The sequence below is a fragment of the Myotis daubentonii genome, chromosome 15 (assembly GCF_963259705.1).
Source record: "Myotis daubentonii chromosome 15, mMyoDau2.1, whole genome shotgun sequence".
Lineage (NCBI taxonomy): Eukaryota > Metazoa > Chordata > Mammalia > Chiroptera > Vespertilionidae > Myotis > Myotis daubentonii.
The window spans coordinates 41,965,289-41,986,079 of record NC_081854.1 but is presented as its reverse complement, the minus strand read 5'-3'; the positions used below and the strand labels follow the sequence as shown (position 1 = coordinate 41,986,079).

Here is a 20,791-nt window from a genome sequence, read left to right as displayed (position 1 = left end):
AGTTTATGGAGGCCATGACACTGCTGCTACTTTTTCCCATTACCGTGGTAGCTTTTAGTACAGTGATGGCGAACCTTTTGAGCTCGGCATGTCAGCATTTTGAAAAACCCTAACTTAACTCTGGTGCCGTGTCACGTATAGAAATTTTTTGATATTTGCAAGTCTTAGTAAAACAAAGACTTATATTTTTTATATTTATTTTATATATTTAAATGCCATTTAACAAAGAAAAATCAACCAAAAAAATGAGTTCGCGTGTCACCTCTGACACGCGTGTCATAGGTTCGCCATCACTGTCCTAGTACTAGCATGATGCAGCCTTCCTATATTTAAAAAATTGTCTATTTATTGCTCACTTAAAAAAAAAAAAGAGTAAATCGTGAAAGTTCTCATCACAAGAAAAAGAATCTGTAACTATGTATGGTAATGGATATTAACTAGACTTGTGGTGATTATTTCACAATATTTAAGAATATCAAATAATTAAAAAAAAATACTTCCAGAGGAGTCAGTCCCAAAGATGTAGAGCTGAACATCCATCCCAAAGTTGAGTCCTCTCCATACCCCCCTCCTCTTTTCCAGCCTGGACACCTGTTACTACCACTTCAGGCTGACCAACAAGGGACGTCGGGTCCAACAGTTGTTCTGGATGAATGAAAAGTTCCAACCCAAGAACAAGAAAGGCGCGCCTAAGAGGAGACTGGCTAAGCGCCCTCGCGCCCAGGCAGCCAGGCGTCCCCAGAGCCCCGTGTTTCAGCTTCAGCCCTTCAGGATGGAGTTGTATCCAGACCAGACGATCGATGTGACACTTGACGGCTATTCTTCCACTCCCAGGGTACGGGGACAGCATGTTTAGAACCTGCCTTCCTCCTAAATAAATCTTTGCTCTATTTCTTAGGCGAGTTCCTTGACATTTATCTGAAGAAAGGATGTGGTTTCCTAAGGATTGCACACGGCCCCGAGTTACCATGGCAGCACCCATCGCTGTGACGGTTCAGCTCTGCTCAGTTTTATGTTTGCTTCTGCAGCTGCCATGAACCCATCCTTAAAACACTAATTAACGCAGCTTCTCATCCCCCGGGTCAGCAGTGACCAGCCAGCAAGTCTCTGGGAGAGGGAGAGCCAGCATTCAGCCCAAGCCAAGCCTCCTGGGAACACTTAGCCGTGTTCATAGGTATCCCAAAGGGCGTGTCTGTAAGACACTCTGGGCTGACGATTCTCTCCAGGTATTGGGACACCCCAGGCTTCTCTCCTCGCAGTCTGACATAACAGCATCACATTTATAATCATCATCTTTTTATGGGTCAGTGAAAGAGCTGGGTGTATCTTCGGCAGCTCTGATGTTCTTATTTACGTCACCGCACTCTGCTTAAACATTTATGCAGATCCAAACCACGTCTCTGTCCCTACTCCCTCACAGAGACTGGAAACCACCAGAAACCTAAAAAAAAAAAACAACGAAAAAAAAACCCTTTGTAATTGCTCGCGAGCCTCCCCGACCTCACAAATGCAGACGTTGTGAATGAGGAGGGATGGTTGCTTGAGCTCCGCCTGGTGTCACCAAATTAGGAGTGATGCTGAGCTTTTTCCTCAGGAAATGGGAAACAATAAGAAATTCGCCTTCCAGCAGACAGGATAGCAAAGCTTGTCCATTGCTTCCCTGTGGAGTGAGTGTATAAGGTGGTCTTTGTTTCTGCTCTTCAGGGGTTCAGCCACCTTCTACTGAGTGTGCACCATGTGGCAAACTGCGCTAGGCACCAAGGACGCAAAGGTGACTAGAACACAGCCCTCCTTTCAAGACCCCGACAGGAGCACATTCACAACGTCATGATTGGGAGCTGGCCATAGTTTCAAAGGCCTTCAGCCTGAGCTGCGAGGGTTCTAAATCCATTCACATCTGAAACCTGAGCACGCTTCAATGCAAGCTGTTCATGATATAAATTCACTTTGGGTTCTTTGTACTTCATACAAATCTGGACCTTGGGGGGCGGGGGGTAGGGGAGTAAAGAAATACTAGTTTCTATAGCACGATTTTTTAAATATCCAAGTAGGAAATGGCAAAATGTTCCAGCCACAGCTTCTGACTAGCTTGATAAGAAATAGAACTATCATTGAACTCTAAGCCTATAGGATTTTTAAAAAATATATTTTATTGATTTTTTTTTACAGAGAGGAAGGGAGAGGATGGAGAGTTAGAAACATCGATGAGAGAGAAACATCGATCAGCTGCCTCCTGCACACCTCCTACTGGGGATGTGCCCGCAACCAAGGTACATGCCCTTGACCAGAATCGAACCTGGGACCTTTCAGTCCACAGGCCGACACTCTATCCACTGAGCCAAACCGGTTAGGGCGAAGCCCATAGGATTTTATCTGCCCTGCCCATACTGGTTGGTATGTCCAATCCCTGACAGCCCATGCATAATACACCTTCCACACAGGTATTCGTTGAACTGAATGTAAATTGATTTGTGTCCTCGAGAGCAGTCTGAAATGGGCGCAGAATCCGCCCAGGACATATGTAACCCATCAGACATTTAAGTGTGAGACAGAGAGCGACACCTGAAGTGCACTGTTCAGAGACACGTGTTCTTCCCTGGTGTCCGCAGCAGGTGGCTGAGCGTCAGTTTGCTGATTGTGTGGAATTAAGTTTTCTGGGCTATGGATGCTCTCTCAGGGCCGGCCTTTCTCACCTGCAGATGGTCAGGGAGAAGCTGGTGTGCCACGCCATCATCGGGGCCCAGCGGGAGCGGAGCCTGGTGATGACTGTGGATGTCATGTGCGAGTTCATAGCGCCGCTCATCCAGCTCTCCACCAAGAAGCTCGTGTACCGACTGGAGAAGGTCAGTGGGCTGTGCTGGGGAGGGTTGGGCGCTCCAACTGAGGGTCAGCAAGTTCACATGTTCACTGGAGAAGCTAAGTTAACAGGAAGCCTGGTGTACCCACACCCACCGATGTTTCCTAAGCGTCAGAGGCCCATACACCTTCCTCTAAAAATTCCGAATCTAAACCTAATTCCTCCGAAATGTAAATTGCGACAGAAATTCTGCTTCCATCATCCCTGACGTACAAGGCCAAAGTGAAGGGGTGTTTATTCCAGTGCACTGAAAATGCACTGTGGTCGATCATTTTACTGTAATTAGAAAAAGTAAACATCACAGCGTAGAAAGGATTAGACTGGAATTATTGATAATCATAATCATCAGAAAGAATAGCTACACCTTATTGATTAGTTTGTGCTGGGCACTGAGCTCTATTCATTACATACATTTGCCCAGTTGTCCCTCATAGCGGTCCGTGTTGTGGGTTCTGTTATCATTCCCATGACACATAGGAGGAGACCGAGATACAAATTATTATGCAGTTCACCCAGCACTGAGAATAACCCACTTAAACTATGACTCACATGTTTAAGTATATGGCTCTAAATGCCCATGACTATATGGCCATCAAGGGTGAACAATAAATGGGGATTAGGGAGGCAGGGGAGTGTTGGGGATGACTGCTGCTCAGGGCAGGGGGCAGGACAGTGAGGAGGTGAGGGAGGCATCACAATAGAACTTGACCTCCTCTTCAGCAGACTTCCATTGTAGGATTTTTTAAGATTCAGAGCAGGTATGTGTGGAAAGTCTCTTCTGAGCCGGAGAGTGAGTTAATGCTGACGACCTGGTGAACCAGGGTGACACAGTCAAAGCTAAGAGACTGGTGGAGGTTACAACTGTAACCCAATTATTAACACTTAGTCGTTTAAATCACAATTCTAAGCAGTGCTGTGAAGAAGAGGTGTAAGTTGCTATGAGAGCACCTATCAGGAGAGTGGCTTTATTTGTACCTGTGGTGACAGGTGGCTTCCTTGAGCAAGTGCCTCAGGTTGAGACTTGAAGAGAAATTGAAGTTCATCTGGTGACAAGAGACGGGGAGAGAATTAGGCAGAAGGAACAGCACACAGGAAGGGCCCGAGTCAGGGAAGACCTTGGTGAGCATGAAGAACTGAAAGGCCGCCTTAGACAGAGAACATGCCAAGAGGAACAGGAGGTCCATCAAGAAAAGTGGGCAAGGGCCCATGAGTGTGGCATGACTGGGAGGCGTGTTCTTGGAGGCCATTGGCCGGCTTCAGGAAGGGGAGTGACATGGTCAGGTTTAGTCATTGAAACAGTCACACTGGCTGCTGAGTGGAATATTTATTAAGTCCTACTATGTGCCGAGCACTGAGTCGGCTGCTAGGGGTACAACAGTGAGGCTAGTCCCTCCCCGATGAACTACACAGCCAACTGGGAAGATCAAGCATTAAGTACATTGTCCCACAGTGTGGTCTCTGCTGTCGTATGAAAGGACTGGGTGTGGCAGTGCCTGTTCAGTCAGGGAGGGGATCAGCCGGGGTCCCTTTCATTACCTGGAGGCCTGCAGGAGAATGGGCAAGACCATTGATTCTGGGAGTGGGTTCCATCATATTTTGTTTGTAAATATCTATTGAGCACCCACCAAGGGCATGGCACTCTGCTGGAGATGAATAAGGGGCGTATGATTGAGGAAGGGAGGGGAGATGTACAAGTTCAAATCAACAATTTTGGGGCAATTACAGTGTATGAGGCAGCAAAGACACAGCAAAATCCCAGGCTTAACAGACTACTGGGGAGAGTAGACACTGAGGAAGTAGAATAAGGGTTTCAGTTACAGGATGCTACGCTAACTGTGATGAGCTCCGTGAGACTTATAAAAAGAAAATACTACAAGAGTTTCTGCTGCAGTTATTGAGCTTTCATTGCTGTTTTAAATTCTTCTTTTTATAACTAATCAGGAATGATATTTGTTGGTGGCATTTGCACCAAATTTGGTGGCATCGTATTTTCTCTGAATGTAGCTATTGAGTGAAAATTCAGTGACTATTTATTGAATAGCTATTCTGCATAAGACGTAATATATGTTAGACATGCACTTTGTTTCTTATTAGATTTTTTCTAAGCCCATAAACACTCATAAAAACGTGTGGATCATGTTCCTTTTCTCCTCTTTATATCCTGAAGCCTTGGTGCGTATTTTTTTTTAAAGCATATTCTTGTTTAACTGTCTATTGTTTGACTTTATCACTCGAATAAAATAGCAAATACTTTAAATATGGCAGTGACTTATTGAATTACAAAAAGGATTCGAGTCACAGCTCCCTGTTTGATTTTACCCTTCTCTCCTTCCACCCAAATATCACAAGTTTGAAATCTGTCCAACTACTGTTATTCTTCATTGTTCATTTCCTGCTCACATTTAATCCACACCAGGGACAATGAAGAATTGCAACTTCATTACCCAGCGTGTGCAAGAGACCTGCTAGGGCTCAGTATTCAGATGTACTTATGTAACACCCAATTATCTAGTCTGTCTCCTATTTTCAGCTCAAGGCAGCATATCTGACTTAGTACATTAGACTATAATGACGCCCACACTGCCTATGGGGAGAATTTTTCTAGGACCGTTTCCTCAGATATGATCTACTTTCTAACCATTGTACCATTCATAAGCCGCAGAGATGAAACCACATCTTTGTGGAATTGAAAAAGGTCCGTCGAAACCAGCAGCCAGTTTGCTCCACGAAGTCCAGCAGCAAATCCTGTCTCCTGCTATCTGGGGAGACAGACAACCCAGAGAGAAAGGGGTCATTTCAAAATAGAACGGGTTCTCTGTGCATCGGCTCCTTCTCATCACTAACCTCTAGACGGCCTCTTGCCGAAACCAAACAAGTGTGGCTTCTTCGCTTCAAAGCTGCCTGCAGTGACACAGCAGCCTGGGGGAAGGTCACTGGGTAGACAGCTCCCCATGCAGCCTTTGATGACTCTCAAGTGCTGCTTTATCGCTCCCCCAAACTGGAGAATTCGATCTGCAAATGCAGGGTGAGTCCAGCACCTGTATTCGCATGTTAGAGGGCAGGAAACCATGGTCGACATCTCATGGTAAGTGCCAGACCAAACCCCCGCACAGAGACTAGAGGATCACAACTGAGGTAGGAGACTTGAGCCAGTTGTCTGGACTGAATGGCTGTGTCTCCCCAAATTTATAGTCTGAAGCCCTAATCCACAAGGTGATGGTGTTGGAGGTGGAGCCTTTGGGAGGTGATTAGGTCATGAGGGTGGGGCCTTTATGAACGGAATTAGCGCCCTTATAAGAAGAGACACGAGAGATAATCTCTCTGTCAGGCGTGTAAGGACACAGTGAGAAGATGGCCGTCTACAAGCCAGGAAGCAGGCTCTTCCCAGACACCAGATCTGCTGGCACCTTGATTTTGGATTTCCCAGTCTCCAGACTGAGAGACATAAATGCCTGCTGCTTAAGCCACCCCATCTATCTTTGTTATAGCACCTGAACTAAGGCACAATGGATGCTGATCACACGAGCTCGCCCAGAGCCGGGGGGTCCAAGAACCACAGTGGGAGGAAGACTATGCTGGTCAGAGAGGCAGACATGGGGTCAAATGAAAATGTGGAATCTGGAAGATTTAACTGAAATCAGAACAAGGAGAAGAAGCAAATCAACCAAAGAACAGATATGCATATGTGCATAGACCATGGACACAGACAGTAGTGGAGCGAAGGCGGGAAGTGGTTTTGAAGGTAGTGGGGGCTGGATGGAGGGGGCAAAGGGGAAGAAGAAATGAGGGGCATCTGTAATACCGTCAACAATAAATTTAAAAAAAAAAAAACCTGAGAAAAACAGGCTAGAGTTGTTAGAAGAGCCAGGGACAGCGGTTCTCAACCTGTGGGTCACGACCATTGGAAAACACATATAGCATATCAGATATTTACATTACAATTCATAACAGTAGCAAAACTACAGTTATGAAGTAGCAACGCAAATAATTTTATGGTTGGGGGTCACCACAACATGAGGAACTGGATTAAAGGGTCGCGGCATTAGGAAGGTTGAGAACCACTGGATTAGAAGGAGGTTCTGTCTGGAGGCCACGGATTGAGGCTTCAGGTTACCTTCTGCTGGTATCAAAGGACCCGCTTTCCAGAGTATGCAAGAAATAACGTGACCCCAACATCAGAAGGAGAAAAATTCAGTCTGAACAGCAACATGCAGTTCAGGACCCATTCCCAGTATTTTCTCTGGTTGAAAAATTAAATTGGATCTTCAACATAGTAAAATGATGTTTCTAAATCAGGGTTAGCAAGAAAAAAATTAGAGAAACGTGTTATAGCATTTGTCAATTTAATAAGATAAGTATATTCACAATTGAGTGTTTCGAGCATGAAACAATACTGTAAAGGGAATAAAAGTTTTATTCGTTATAGTGATACATGGGTTCTTGTACAAGATAGCACTAATTTCTTAGTGTTTGCTTCATGACATTGTGGAAACTTTTTTAGCAATAGTTCCATCCAGAGGCATGGCTTATATCCGCATGTTTTTTTTTAACCAGGCAACAGGAGAATAAGAAATCTAATCTGGTTTCTGATTTACATAGTCTCACTTCTCAGTAGTCCACCATACATGCCAAATGATTTAGCTCAGTCCCTCCAAGAGAATGAAAGTATATGCGCATGTGTTTGTGTCTGTGTACGCTCAGATATATTTGAGACGTTTGCTGCTGTAGCCTTACTCTGTTTGTCATAACTTAGTTTGCTGCCTCTTTTTCCTTTTTTTGCAGAAACCACAGACCGTCTTGCAACCTGATTACCAGCCCTTGGTCATGAAGAACATTTCCACGCTGCCCGTGAATGTGTTGCTCTCAACAAGCAAACCCTTCTTCATCTGTGACACGGAGCAATCTCTGTTGCCCCTAATTCCAGAGGTAACTGATGGAGGATGGTCCTACCAAGCTCGGGGGGGGGGGGGCGGGGGGAGGGGGCGTGTGTGTGAGAAAGGAGAGAATGACATCAGTACACTAACTAATTTCAGTCCAGAAAAATACGAAGAATCCAGAAAACAGTGAGGAAATAATACAGAGAATCTTAAATGAGTCCTAGATAAATTCCACTGTCTATCAGTAGAACATCTGTTATTAATGGTGTAAGAACTTCTGGTTCATTATGATGACCCTTTCATTATAATGAAGCTAATCTTTAGAAAACAGTGGTTTCACACTAAGGATAGTAAAGATCTTTCAATTCCCTTCCCTCAAATCCCACCAAAACTCCATCCTCAAGGAAACCAGGAAATAGCCAAAGCCCAATCTTTAAATCAGCCAGATACTGAGAAGACAGAGCCCGGCTAAGGCAGGAGGCTTGAGCTCACCAGGCCACCAGTCTGGGGCGGGATGCAGTGTTCTCTCCACATCCCTGGAAGATCATTCCCTATGATCCTTTGCTGGGCATGAGGACACCGGTGGGAATGGCTGGGCCATGGGGCAAGCACGATGGCGGAGCTGTAGGAAAGGATTAAAGAGAAACCAGACCCACACCATCAGCTAAAGGAGTAGTGATTAAAGGAGGAAGGCAGGGCAGGCAACAATCGCAAGATCTCCGAACAGGGAGACTTGAGATTTGCTCTGAGCCACACAGAGGGGGATGGAGGGTTGGGGGAGTGAGGAACAGAGCTGCTTGGTCAGAGGGTGTTGCAGATCGTACCTGACTTGTGGCTGTTAACTGCCCTGCTGCCCTCCCCTGCCCCTTCCCACCAATTCTTCAGTGAATCTCATTCCAGCATGAGCTGGGGGGAAAACCAACTAAGATCCTTAAACAGAGAGAAAAGGAGAAAATAATCATAAGCAAGAGGCAGATGAAACTCTACTACAAGGAGACCTAGGCAAGGAAGAAGACCAAAAGTATAAACATGTAATTCTCTACAGCCTCAGAGAAATTACAGATGGCATGACCAGTCTTTAAAAAGAGCTCAAGGATGAGACACAAGTGTTCAAAGAGATGCAGCGTGAACTCACAGAGCCGAGGAAGACAAGCGGATGAGAAAATGAAAATTCGGACATGAGCGGCGTTCTCATTCTGGGTGGTCAGACACACTCCTGTCCCTCCTGAAATCTTAATAAGATAAAAGTAGAAATGTTCAAAATGAAAGAAGCCCAGAGCAATAAAATGAAGAGGGAAAAGGATGGTGTAACCAGATATTGAGAGATTTAAGCAAATTCTAGACGCTAGAACAGCCGTGGGCAAACTACGGCCCGCAGGCCGGATCCGGCCCGTTCGAAATGAATAAAACTAAAAAAAAAAAAAAAAGACCGTACCCTTTTATGTAATGACTAGGGGCCCGGTGCACGAAATTCGTGCACTGGGTGTGGGGCGGGGGGGGGGGGGGAGTGTCCCTCAGCCCAGCCTGCCCCCTCTCACATACTGGGAGCCCTCAGGCGTTGACCCCCATCACCCTCTAATCGCAGGATCGGCCCCTTGCCCAGGCCTGATGCCTCTGGCCTAGGCGTTCGGCCCGGGCAGCGGGGACCCACAGCTGCAGCGGCCCCGCGATCATGGGCTTCGCTTTAGGCCCAGGCAAGGGACCCCTAGCTCCTGGGACTGCCAGCTTTGACCGTGCCCAGCTCCCATCGCTGGCTCCACCCCTACTTCCTGCTATCACTGGCCAGGGCGGAAAAGGCACCTGATTCTCCGATCATGGCTGGGGGGCAGGCCCTGCCCCCCAGCTCTTAGCTCCCTCCTGGGTTTCCGATCACTGTCAGTGGCAGGGGGCTTCTTCCTGCTTTCCCTTTCGCCTCCCTGCATTGTGCCTACATATGCAAATTAACCACCATCTTGTTAGCAGTTAACTGCCAATCTTAGTTGGCAGTTAATTTGCATATAGCCCTGATTAGCCAATGAAAAGGGTATCGTCGTACGCCAATTACCATTTTTCTCTTTTATTAGTGTAGATGTTTACTTTGAATTTATATTAGTTCACACAAACACTCCATCCATGCATTTGTTCCGGCCCTCCGGTCCAGTTTAAGAACCCATTGTGGCCCTCGAGTCAAAAAGTTTGCCCACCCCTGCGCTAGAATGACGATGGAGTGGGTTGACAAAAAGCCACAAAAACCTGCAGCCTGGAAAATTTTCCAGAGAGGCTGCAAACACGTGGCAGTCACTCAGCCCAGTAGCCTGGGCGCAGAGGCAACACGTGTGAGCAGAGTGTTGATTCCATGTACACTGAACAGCTGTCCCACCCAACCCCACACAAAAGACATGGGCAGCTGGCTTTTATCTGGAGACATAAAGGTAAGTGCTCTTCCCCGGAACCATCTATCAGACTGTTCCGGGAAAGTTAATATTTCTCGTGTCAGTGTCAGCACCCCAGAGTAATCCCAGGTATCTGGGATGTGTCCACTGCCTGATCGTCCCCTCTCTGCCCAGAAACGGTTCTGTAGACCAGCCCTACCACAAGAATTGAGAAATGGCGACCTCCGGATTGTTGGGAGGCCAGGGTGGGTCAGGAACTACTGTTTCTTGTCATAACTCTTGTAGTACAGTTTGACCTTTTATATTATTTGCATGTATCACTATAATTAAAACATACATGTACTTTAAAAAATGAAGAACTTCTATAAATTGATAAGAAAAATACCAATAACCCAATGGAAAAACACGCAAAGGAAATGAACAGAGAGTTCCCAAAAAGAAAAAGAAAATGGCTCTTAAGTATATGAAAATATGCTCAATTTTAATCATAGTAGAAGAAATGCAAATTAAAATTACTACAAAACACATTCCCCCCCCCCCATCAGATTGGCAAAGAACAAAAATTGGATAGTGCTTGGTACTAAGAAGGGCATATGGAAACATGGATTCCCCTACAGTGTTGGGGAAGTGTACATTGGAAGACAATATGGCAGTAGCTATCAGAATTTTAAATGCCCAGACCTGCCTGGGTGGCTCAGTTGGGTGGAGCAATTGCCCGTACACCAAAAAGGTTGTGAGTTCGATTCTTGGTCAGGGCATATACATAGATTGGCTTTTTAAAATTAACACTACAACCAATAACAGCTGGGAAGTGGGGTAAGCATAAGCTGACTTCATCCCCTTTACAGCTAGGTGTCAATAAGATACTATCTAAAGATGAAACTGCTTAATATTCAACTGTATTTTTACTTGATCATAAAGGGGTAACAATAATAGTAATATTTGGCATTTATAGACCATAAGCACTGCTCTGAAGACATCTCATGTATATTGACTCATTTCATCCTCTTAAAAAGAGGTAGGTCCTGTTATTGACCCCATTTTACAGATGGAAAAACTGAGGTCTAGGAAAACCAACTAACATTGCCCAAATTCATAGAGCTAGTAACCGGCAGGCCAGGATTTGATGCCAAGCAATCAGGCTCCAGGGTCCATGATTTTAGGATTAATCTCTCTTGTATAAGAGTTCTTTCAGGCTTCTTTCTGAGAAAAAAAATTTCAAACATGGTATTTTGAAATAAAAGAATCTAACTATTTTTGCAAAATTTTATTAGCCATCCATTATGTGTATCAAATATGAACTCTGAGAAATAATATGTGGTGAAATTTTGGATAAGTTTCTAATCCCTTCTTTGTGCTTTTATATATAATGTAAAATTTTGTGGATATGTATCTTTTCCACAAAACAAAAAAGTCATTTCTCTGGGGGGCGAGGGGGGAAGGTGTTTAAGTCCATCTTCAAAGATACTTGAACCCCAGGCACGGAGATACCAAGTGCTGCAGATGCATTGTCTACATTGTGGTCAACACTGTGCCCAGCCGGCTGTGCCAAGCGGCCAGCCAGGCTTTCAGATGGGATTAGCCAGCTGAAGAGCTGTTACCCTCTCTTTGACTCTTGGATCGGGTGATTGGCAGTATCACCTGGAACCATCCAATCGTGGCACCGATGCGCACCGTTAAATAACTGAAGCTTAAAACTCAGTGGAGAGGTGAGAGCTCTGTAAACAGATTCGCCCCGTGTACATTCCTCCCAACTATCTCTGGGCACTTTCTGCAAAACCAGGAGGCGGCTTTTATGCCGGTTAAATGTGGGAATTGAGTGATTCCTAAAAAAAAAAAAAGCCAACTCATAGCCAGGCTTTCTATGGGAAGGTGTGACTGTGGCCTTGGCATCAAGGAACCCATGGGGATTTGAATCAAAGACAAAAAGAACAAGGGAAATATACCCAGCAAACGCAGTACAGCCCTGGAGTTTCGTTTTAAGTTGACCAGAAAACAGCAGAAAGTAGATGACACTGTGCTGAGGATTTAGGATCGCAGACATCAGAGAAGAAATTAAATTGCCCAATCCGACCCTTTCCATGTCATCCTCTACAGAGCCCCTCCCACCGCGCTTCAGTAAGCCTTTCTGGAATTCTTAGACAAAGAACTTTCCCCCTTGTCTAGGAAGAGCATTTTACAATCTACTTTACTTTCAGTTAAGAATATTTTTATAATGGCTAGTCATTGTAGATTTTCCTTTTTACAACTCCTCAAACTTTATAACCTCACAACTCTTAGCAAAATCTCTTCCCTCAAATAATTCCCTCTCCAGATTTTCCTTAGTTTCATTTTCAATGAATAAAATATGTATGCTCAAACATATAGATATCTATAATGTCAATAAATATAGGTGACTATTGATATCAATATAGATATACTAGCTATTTAATCATGTGTAAGTGTGGATACCTAATTATGGACAAATAAAGTGTGAGATATATATATATATATATATATATATATATATATATATATTAGTAATACAAATGTGTGTATGCATGTATGTACATAAATATATTTAAATAACTTTGGCCATCTTGTTTCATGTATCAGGTTGGAAATGCATAGTACAAAGGTTGGTAATTTCCCATAATCTGATTTGCAGCCTATTAAACTGGAGATTGGTGAAGAAAAAAATCTGCTGGTCAAGTTTGACCCGACCCACAAATGCGATTTGAACAACTGGGTGGCAGAAGAAACTCTAGCCATCAGGTACCTGGAGCACCCTCAGGTAGACAGCCTGAACCTGCGTGGGGAAGTGCATTACCCCAACCTGTCCTTTGAGACCATGGACCTGGACTTTGGCTGTATCCTGAACGACACCGAGGTGATCCGCTACGTCCCCATCACCAACTGCAGCCCCCTGGCTGTGAAGTTTTGCTGGTTCTTCCTGGAGAACAACGAGGAAAATCAAATAAGGTACCGCCAGCGTCGCTATGCTGTAGAGCTCTTTTCTGCTGTTCGTTTGGTTTTTTTTCTCCTTGCTCTGCACTGGGTTCCTATATTCTGTGCACTGGTCTTGCATGAATACTTTTGGTTCTGGCAATTAATTATTGACAAAAATAACAAAGAGCCTAAACTCATGGTCCCTCCTAGACTTCCAAGCAAGAAAAACAGATAAAACATCTTTGAAAGCCCCAGTTGCCATCAAATTAACAGAGTGATTAATATCCATAAGCCTCCTTTAATTTTGAAGCTAGTAGTTGGATCATTAGAAATCTGTCATAAAAAAATAAAGTTTTTGTGCAGTTTTCTGAATAAGCATTTCAAACCCAAAGCACGAATTACATAGCATAATACACTGAGCACGTGCTGCGTCCTTCAGTGGGTCGGTGGGTTTCATTCTGGCATATGTATGTAGTGGGAGGTGGTGAGTGCCGAAAGGGAACCGCTGTCTTCACAATATTTATGTTTAGAGGTATCTCTCTCCTGTTCAATTAACTTTAAATTCAATCAGGAGCGAAAGCCAAACTTAATTTGGAAAACACTCCTTTTAAAAAATACCAACAGCCTGTGTTAGCGAGGTCGCAGGAACGTTTTCATCTGGGTTAGCCTCATTCGAGACCAGGACCACTGGGCTTCTGCATATGGTATTTCTCCATCGGGTGTTTTGACAACTGTTTTCAGTACTGAGTGTTGAGTAGCCATACTTAACGAAGGAGCCTCATGTTTCCTTGGCTTGTGGGTGCCTCCTGTATGCAATCCTCATCTTGTCCATGACAGCCAACCTTTCCTTTCCGGCTCTGTTACCATGGTAACGATGGCTTGCTCTGGATGTTTTCCATAGATAGCTAAGGACGACCTAGCGTCGCCAGGCCTGTCCACACTGGTGGGTGGTGTCCTTCGCCTCTCCAGCATTCATTCATTCGTTTTATCAGCCGGACCGAGGATCAGGCCTGAGCTATGGAACCTGATCTTTAGGTGCCAGGGGCTGTTTAGGCTTGGAATGAAATTCTACAGAGGATGCACGTTTAAAATAATCAAGGAGAAACCAGTCAACCTGTCCTAAATACCAGATTCTGTGAAGTTGTTCTCATGTAACAGCTAAATGAGTTTATTCCATCTGGGAGCAAGGGCCGGGCTTTATTTATTTATTTATTTATTTATTTATTTATTTATTTATTTATTTTGAGACGCCATTTCCATAATTAAAATAATGACATTTTGGAAGTGCGCTTGGCCAGTACTAGAGATGATGTGCTCTAATATTTTATTGCTTTAAGCATTCATCTAACCATTCTTTTGCTCTCATCAGTATCTTCTTATATCTTGATATTGAGCTTCTGCTTATAATTTTTCATTCATTCAGTCAGTCATTCAGAAAACATTTGATAGGTGATTCTTTTGCACCAGATTATGTGTGAGATTAGGGATACAAAAGTGAATAAGACATAATCCCTGGCCTGAGGCTGCTGGGGAACCATATGTGTGAACCACGGTGGGCGGGTGACAATGCCAGGCTCTGAGGGACGATGGGGAGCGAGGGGGGGGGGGAGAATGACTGCTCAGAGGAGCCAGGGAAGCCGCACTTAGAAGCACAGTTAAACGTTCCGATGGAGGAGCAGGGACATGTTCTAAGTGACGGGAATATTATGTTTCTATTAGTTAGGATTCACGGACACAGTTCTGTTATAAGTCACAGGAAACCTGACCCTAAGCAAAAATAAAAAGGAAAGGGCATTCATTGGTTCGCAGGTTCCTTCTGGCTTCTGGCCTGGCTTACCTCGGGGACTCAAGCAGTGTCTCCAGAGCCAGGGTCTCTGCTCTCTTCCATGTGTTGGCCATGCTCTCAGATCAGCTCCTCTCCATGGTCCCCAAATGCTCCTTCACTCCTGGGGCAATATCCTCACAGATGCCGATCCGCCGGAGAGGAAATGAGCCTTTGCCCCAGAACCTCCATGAGGTTCACTCCGATCAGACCGGCTTAATCACGTTACCCGTCCCCTCCCTCAACCAGTCACTGTCGGCGAGGAGAACACATTCATCAGGGTTGTCCTACCACGTGCCCCACACCAAAGGCTGCAGCCGTGACCCCAGAGCCCCGTGGACTGAAGGGGGTAGGAGTGGGGCAGATCTCCCGACAAACCTGACACACAGGAGCATGAATGCTGGAGAGGCAAAGGACGCCGCCTACCAGCGTGGACCGGGGCTATGTCAGCATGGCCACCGTGCAGACTCGATGGCAGAGGAGAAATCAGGGAGACGCGGCAGGGGGTAGGTTGGCAGTGGTGTGTGAGAGGCCTGGTATCTCAGGATAAGGAGTTTAGACTCTTTCTTGGAGGCAGTGGTGAGATTTATAATCAAGAGAGGGAAGAGATTAGCCAAAGACACAGACAACCAGTGAGGTGATGGCCAGAGGGAAGTGGGGCGGGACCTGGGTGGAGGTGGGCAGAGGAGGGGAAAAAGGGGACATCTGTAATAGTGTCAACAATAAAAATAAGGTTATAAAAAAGAATATATATGAGAAACCACTAAACTTCAGACAGCAGGAAAAATACATATTTATTATTTTCAGTTTAATGAGGCTTTAAAAATAAATAAAAGGACATAACCAATTAAAAAAGAGAGAGAGTGACAAGAGTCAGGTTTTTTTTCAGAAAGATACCTCTCAGCAGCCTTCAGCGCAGTTGGCCAATCCCGCCTTCCTGAGTGGCGTTCCTTCCCTGGCTTGACCCCCACCGTCTGTCCTGTTTGCCCTCATCTCCCGGCTCTTGGCCAGCAGCAGCCCCCTGGCGGGTGGGATGCAGGGCTCCCTCCTGGCCCTCTGCCCTTGATGGCAGTTGCTCTGCCCCACGGCCTCGCGTGGCCCATTGCTGAGGCTCACACGTGTGTCCCCACCAGACCCTCTGCTCACTTCCCTGGGCACCGCCCTCCTGGCCTCTCCTCCGATGTCTCCCAGGTGGCTCACTCCCAGCTGCCCCACACCAGCCCCGGGCTCTGCCCTGGTCTCCTCCGGCCTCCCCTCTAGGGCCTCTGTCCCGGTGAAGGCATCACTGTCCGGAGCTGAGTCACCCAGCCCCCTCCTCTCCCTCGCCCACCACTTCATCCCATTCGACCTTCTAAGCCTCCCATTCCACCCATTCCACCCATTCCACCTTCTAAGCCTCCCATTCTCATCCCACTGTGTCACCCGAGTTCAGGCCGCCACTGACTCCTGCCTGGCCCATCGCAGTCCCCCTCCCTGGGCTCTCAGCTGTCACTCACCATCCATCGTCCACACAGTAGCCAAGCGGCGAGTGTGGCCCTGCCTGGGCTTTCAGCCTTTAATGACACCCATGCTTCTTAGGAGACAGTACCAGATGCTTCAGCAGAGCAAGTGCCGGCCTTGCATTTCTCCCTGGTTTCTTCTCACCTCACTCTGCCATCTCCACACTGACTCCCACATGGGCCTCTTTCTGGCCGAGCTGCTCCTATCTGACTGCTCTCTCTCTGCGGGAAGCTCTCCCCCTCTTCCTAGCGAGCCCCTCCCCGCATCATGTCTCAGCTGACCTCAGATCCTCCCTTAGATGGCTGCCCCTGCCCTAGGCGCTGGGAGCCAGCTCCGTGGGGCCCGGCCCCATCTGTAATGACGGCTCACTGCCCGACTTCACAGGAGGCCAGAGAGCAGGTCTGTCCTACTGCCCGTGGGTCCCAGGGCCCAGCACGGCCGCTGGCTCAGAGTGGGTCCTCACAGGCTGGTTTTTAATCAGCTGCTCCCTGCGCTCATGCACTGAGCGGAGAATGGTTGCATAACTGGTGGAAGATTCTTTTCTGTCAGCTTCCTGGCACCTGCCAAGTGGAAAAGGTTCAAGGCATAATGTCACCTTGAAAAGCAAAAAATAAAATAAAAAATGCCGCTTGCCTTCCAGATAGGCTCCCTCGGCGCCGGCGTCAGAAAAACATCAAGAACTGGCTGGCGAAAGGTCACTTTTATCAGCTAGGCCAACACCAACCTTTCCCCCCAATTATAATTCTCCTCAGCACGGCAGTTCGTAAAAGAAACAAAAGGATAAAAGAGGCTTTTCTTCTTTTATTAGGCGGGGTGTGAGGATGCCTAGACTCTCAACATTCCTGTTGCAGCACCCATACCTCTGCCCTGTGTATGTGTGTGTGTGTGTGTGTGTGTGCGCGTGTGTGTATGTACATGCACACGTGTGCGTGATTCTGCAGGCAATTTTGACTCATATATTTAAAGAATCCCTGTTGTTTTGAGCATTTTCTTTTTCAAGTTGGCCCTCCTATCACATATGGGAACAAAAATAGAAGTAAAAGGGACAAGCACACTCACTACGACTCTGTAAGAGGGAAAGGCAGCAACTGGCTTTGAAACACGCTCCTCCACGTGAGTCCATGTGTATGACCGGGCTCCGGATGACTTTGGTGGGTGACAGTCTGTGCCGCTCACACACAACAAGTGTGAGGAAGCTGGGATGCAGCATAGAGCAGAGCGTGCACCCGGCTCGCCAGCACATGGGGCTGTGCCCTTTATTGGCTGGCTGGGCAGCCGGATGGGAAGGTGATGTTTCACGGCATCTGTGTGAAAGAGGAGCCCCCCGGAAGCCCACACCGGAACCAGCCTTTACTTCCGAGGGGCCAGGGAGAGCCGAGCAGACGCCGGCTTGGCTGGTATCTCTGCCCAGGCCCCGCGCTGCACAGCCGAGGCGATGCTAGAGCGTGGAGCGCGTGAGCCAAGCGGTCTCAAAGGACAGCTTTGCCTTTTTACTTCCAAGTCAGATTATAAATAAATCGAAAAGAGGGCCTAAGGGAGCCCAGCCCTGGAGCAAAGGAGCATGTGTTGTTCGCACATTGATTTTCCCGTGATGAGCATAAGTTGTCCAATATTGTGATTAGAAGAGGAGGGGGGAGGGCCTGGAAGGGGGTGGAGGAGGCCTCCTTTTCTGGATGCTTCCATCTGTCTCTTCACCATCCCTCAGTTTCTGGAAAGTGAACCGTTTCTAAGGCGTGATAGATCAATGGTGGTTGAGATCTTGGGCTGTGGTTGGACACGGCTGGTTAAAATCCGGGCTCTGTCCTTCTGGCCATGTCTTTCTGGACCATCCCTGAGCCTGGGTCTACTCAGCTGTAAAATGGAGATAACGTAGAACCTAAAAGAGCTGCTGTGAGAATTAAATGAGAGATGCCTGTAACGTGCATATGTCTCTGAGATAGGAAAGAAAATCAGGAGTTTATTCCCTGAGGGTGCCTTCCTCTCCTTCATACCAAGTGCTGCTAAGTGAAGTGCTCTCCAAGACCCTAACGCAGGGGTGGGGAGCATCTGGCACCTGGCCATATAAGGCCCACAAAATCAAAATCATCCGGTCTGGCCCTGCCAAGGCATTAGGGGTACGTTAATTAAATGTTTGACCAGATAGAAACATCAATGATGAGAGAGAATCATTGATCGACTGCCTCCTGCACGCCCCCACTGGGGATCGAGCCCACAACCCGTGCATGTGCCTTTGACCGGAATCGAGCCCAGGACCCTTCAGTCCCCAGGCCAACGCTCTGTCCACTGAGCCAAACTGGCTAGGACAGCAGGCTAATTTTTAAGTTGATAATTTTGTATGACCCACAAATGATGTTATAAATATACAAATGGCCCTTGGCAGAAAGAAGGTTCCCCCCCGCCCCCCGCCCCCCCCCCCCCCCCCCGTTATAAAGGGTTAGAGCAGTAGGGTCCTCTGACACCTAGATGAGAGACCCAGGCCCCCTTTTTTCCTGACCAAAGGCAGAAAATCCAGGCTGCATTCCTCAGGGCTGGAGCCAGGCCTAGCAGGTGACAGCCCTGTGTGGCTTAGGAGGGCAGCCTCCCTCACTTCCCCACCCCTCCCTGCAGCCACAAGCCCAGACCCATGATGAGCACAGGTCCTTGCTTTGCCCAAGGGTCCAATAAAAAAATAGTAAATATGTAGGGGATCGACTAGAGACCCTTCCTGGGGCAGCCTTGGGAGGTGTGGGCTGGTGACAGCAGGGGCGCGTTAGCAATGGGGTCCAGGTCACGGGGTCACCTGGGAGCGGAGTCGCCCCCTTCAAGGAAACGTGAACAGGACGTGCTGGCTCCACAGACTCCATGATTGCAAGACTCTCCCAGTTCTAACTGGTTTCTCCTGGGATTTAGGGTTGGGATCCAGGTCCCTTAGTGAATACCCCCTTGAGTCCTGGGCCCCCCGCCTGCCCACAGTGACCCCACACAGGAGAGAGGGAGCCTTGGAGGAGGGACAGCCCTGGGATCGTTGTGGGCAGCAGTGGGCATCCCTGCAGCAGAAAGAAACTTTCCATCAGGAGGATGGGCCTCACCCAGGGTTGAGCCAACCTCTGCCCTGACTGGCTCCTGTGAACAGAGAAGAACATGGCCGGGCCCTGCTTTGACCCCCTGGCTGTGCTGTGGAGCCAGGCGGGCCTAGAGTGACTGATCTCCGGGCCGACACCAGCGATCGCCTCCTGCCCCAGGGCCTGTAGAAATGTGATAACGTGCTATTTCAAAGCCAAGTTCAGGACTGTTTTCTAGACCTACTGGGTCCCCCTCTACCCCCGACCCCACCCCCCAGCCCAACTGATCAGCCCTGGTTGCTAGGTAACTGTTACCATAGCGACAGAACACTCCAAAGGGTTCTGAGTGGTGATTTGTGCCCATGGGACACTGGCAGTCGGCGGCAGAGCTGTGAGCCCGACCTGCCATGGAGGGCCTGCTGCCTGCCACCGCCTCCGCCTCCGCCTCCCAGCTGATCCTGGACCACCTGTGCGGGCTGCTGCTGGCGATTTCCGAGAGCTTGAGACACGGCCCAGGTCCACCTGCATTCCTCTGGGGGATCCTGGTGGGCGCTCTGGTGGTGGTGGCTGTGATAGTAAAGAGACAACACACTTTAAGAAGTGTGGAGGCGCCAGGTAAAAGGTGTTCTGCCCACCAAGAAGTCTGTGGACGATATAGTGAGAATACTGGGCCAATGACAGAAGCTGCCGATGCCTTCAAGCCACCTGGGGTGGAGGCCAGTCCTCTCTGGTTACAGACCTCGTGTTTGAGGGCACTGAGTCAACACCTGGGCAGGCTGTCACTTCAGGATGTGGTTGACTTGCTGAAAACAGTACGCAAGAACCAACCTCCTAAACTTTCCCAAGTGACTAATGAAAAGCCCATCTCAAAAGCATCAGGGATTGATGGAGGACAACTTCAGAAGAGCATAATGGATGATTTGAACAAAAATACATTATCCAGAAAGTCCAGAACTACTCTGAGAAGGAATTATAGGATGGAAGCAGAAAATCCAGGTAAAGGAGGAGGAGAAACAAAGGCTGAGCAGTCAGGTGCAGGAATGGAGCAGGCTCTGCTAGATCGAGTTCCCTGATCACGGTCAGTGGCTGGAAAACCGATCCCCAGCCTGCCTGCCTACCTTGAAGGTCAGGTGGATGACAGAAACTTGGAATCCCCACAAAAGAGGGAAGCAGAAAATGGGGATGCTGGCATCCATGTGTCCCAGGAAAATCAGGAATTTGCCAGACAATTGTGGAAGCAAAAGCAAATGAATGAGGCGCTTGCAGCAGAAATAACGAGCCTGCAAACAAGGAACGCATCTTTGCAGCATGAAAATTCAAACCTAAAAGATGAGATTCAACAGCTGAAGCTGAAGCTGAAGCTGAAGCTGAAGCTTTGAATTCTGCCCGATATA

At 47.4% G+C, this 20,791-nt stretch overlaps 1 protein-coding gene across 1 annotated transcript in view; it reads left to right on the top strand.

Moving 5' to 3' along the window:
* HYDIN (HYDIN axonemal central pair apparatus protein) overlaps positions 1-20,791 on the top strand; it is a 341,424-nt gene that overhangs the window by 193,273 nt on the left and 127,360 nt on the right. The window contains 4 exon segments of the mRNA XM_059665442.1: positions 583-835; positions 2,700-2,843; positions 7,640-7,783; positions 12,754-13,078. Coding sequence (XP_059521425.1) covers positions 583-835; positions 2,700-2,843; positions 7,640-7,783; positions 12,754-13,078 — 866 coding nt within the window.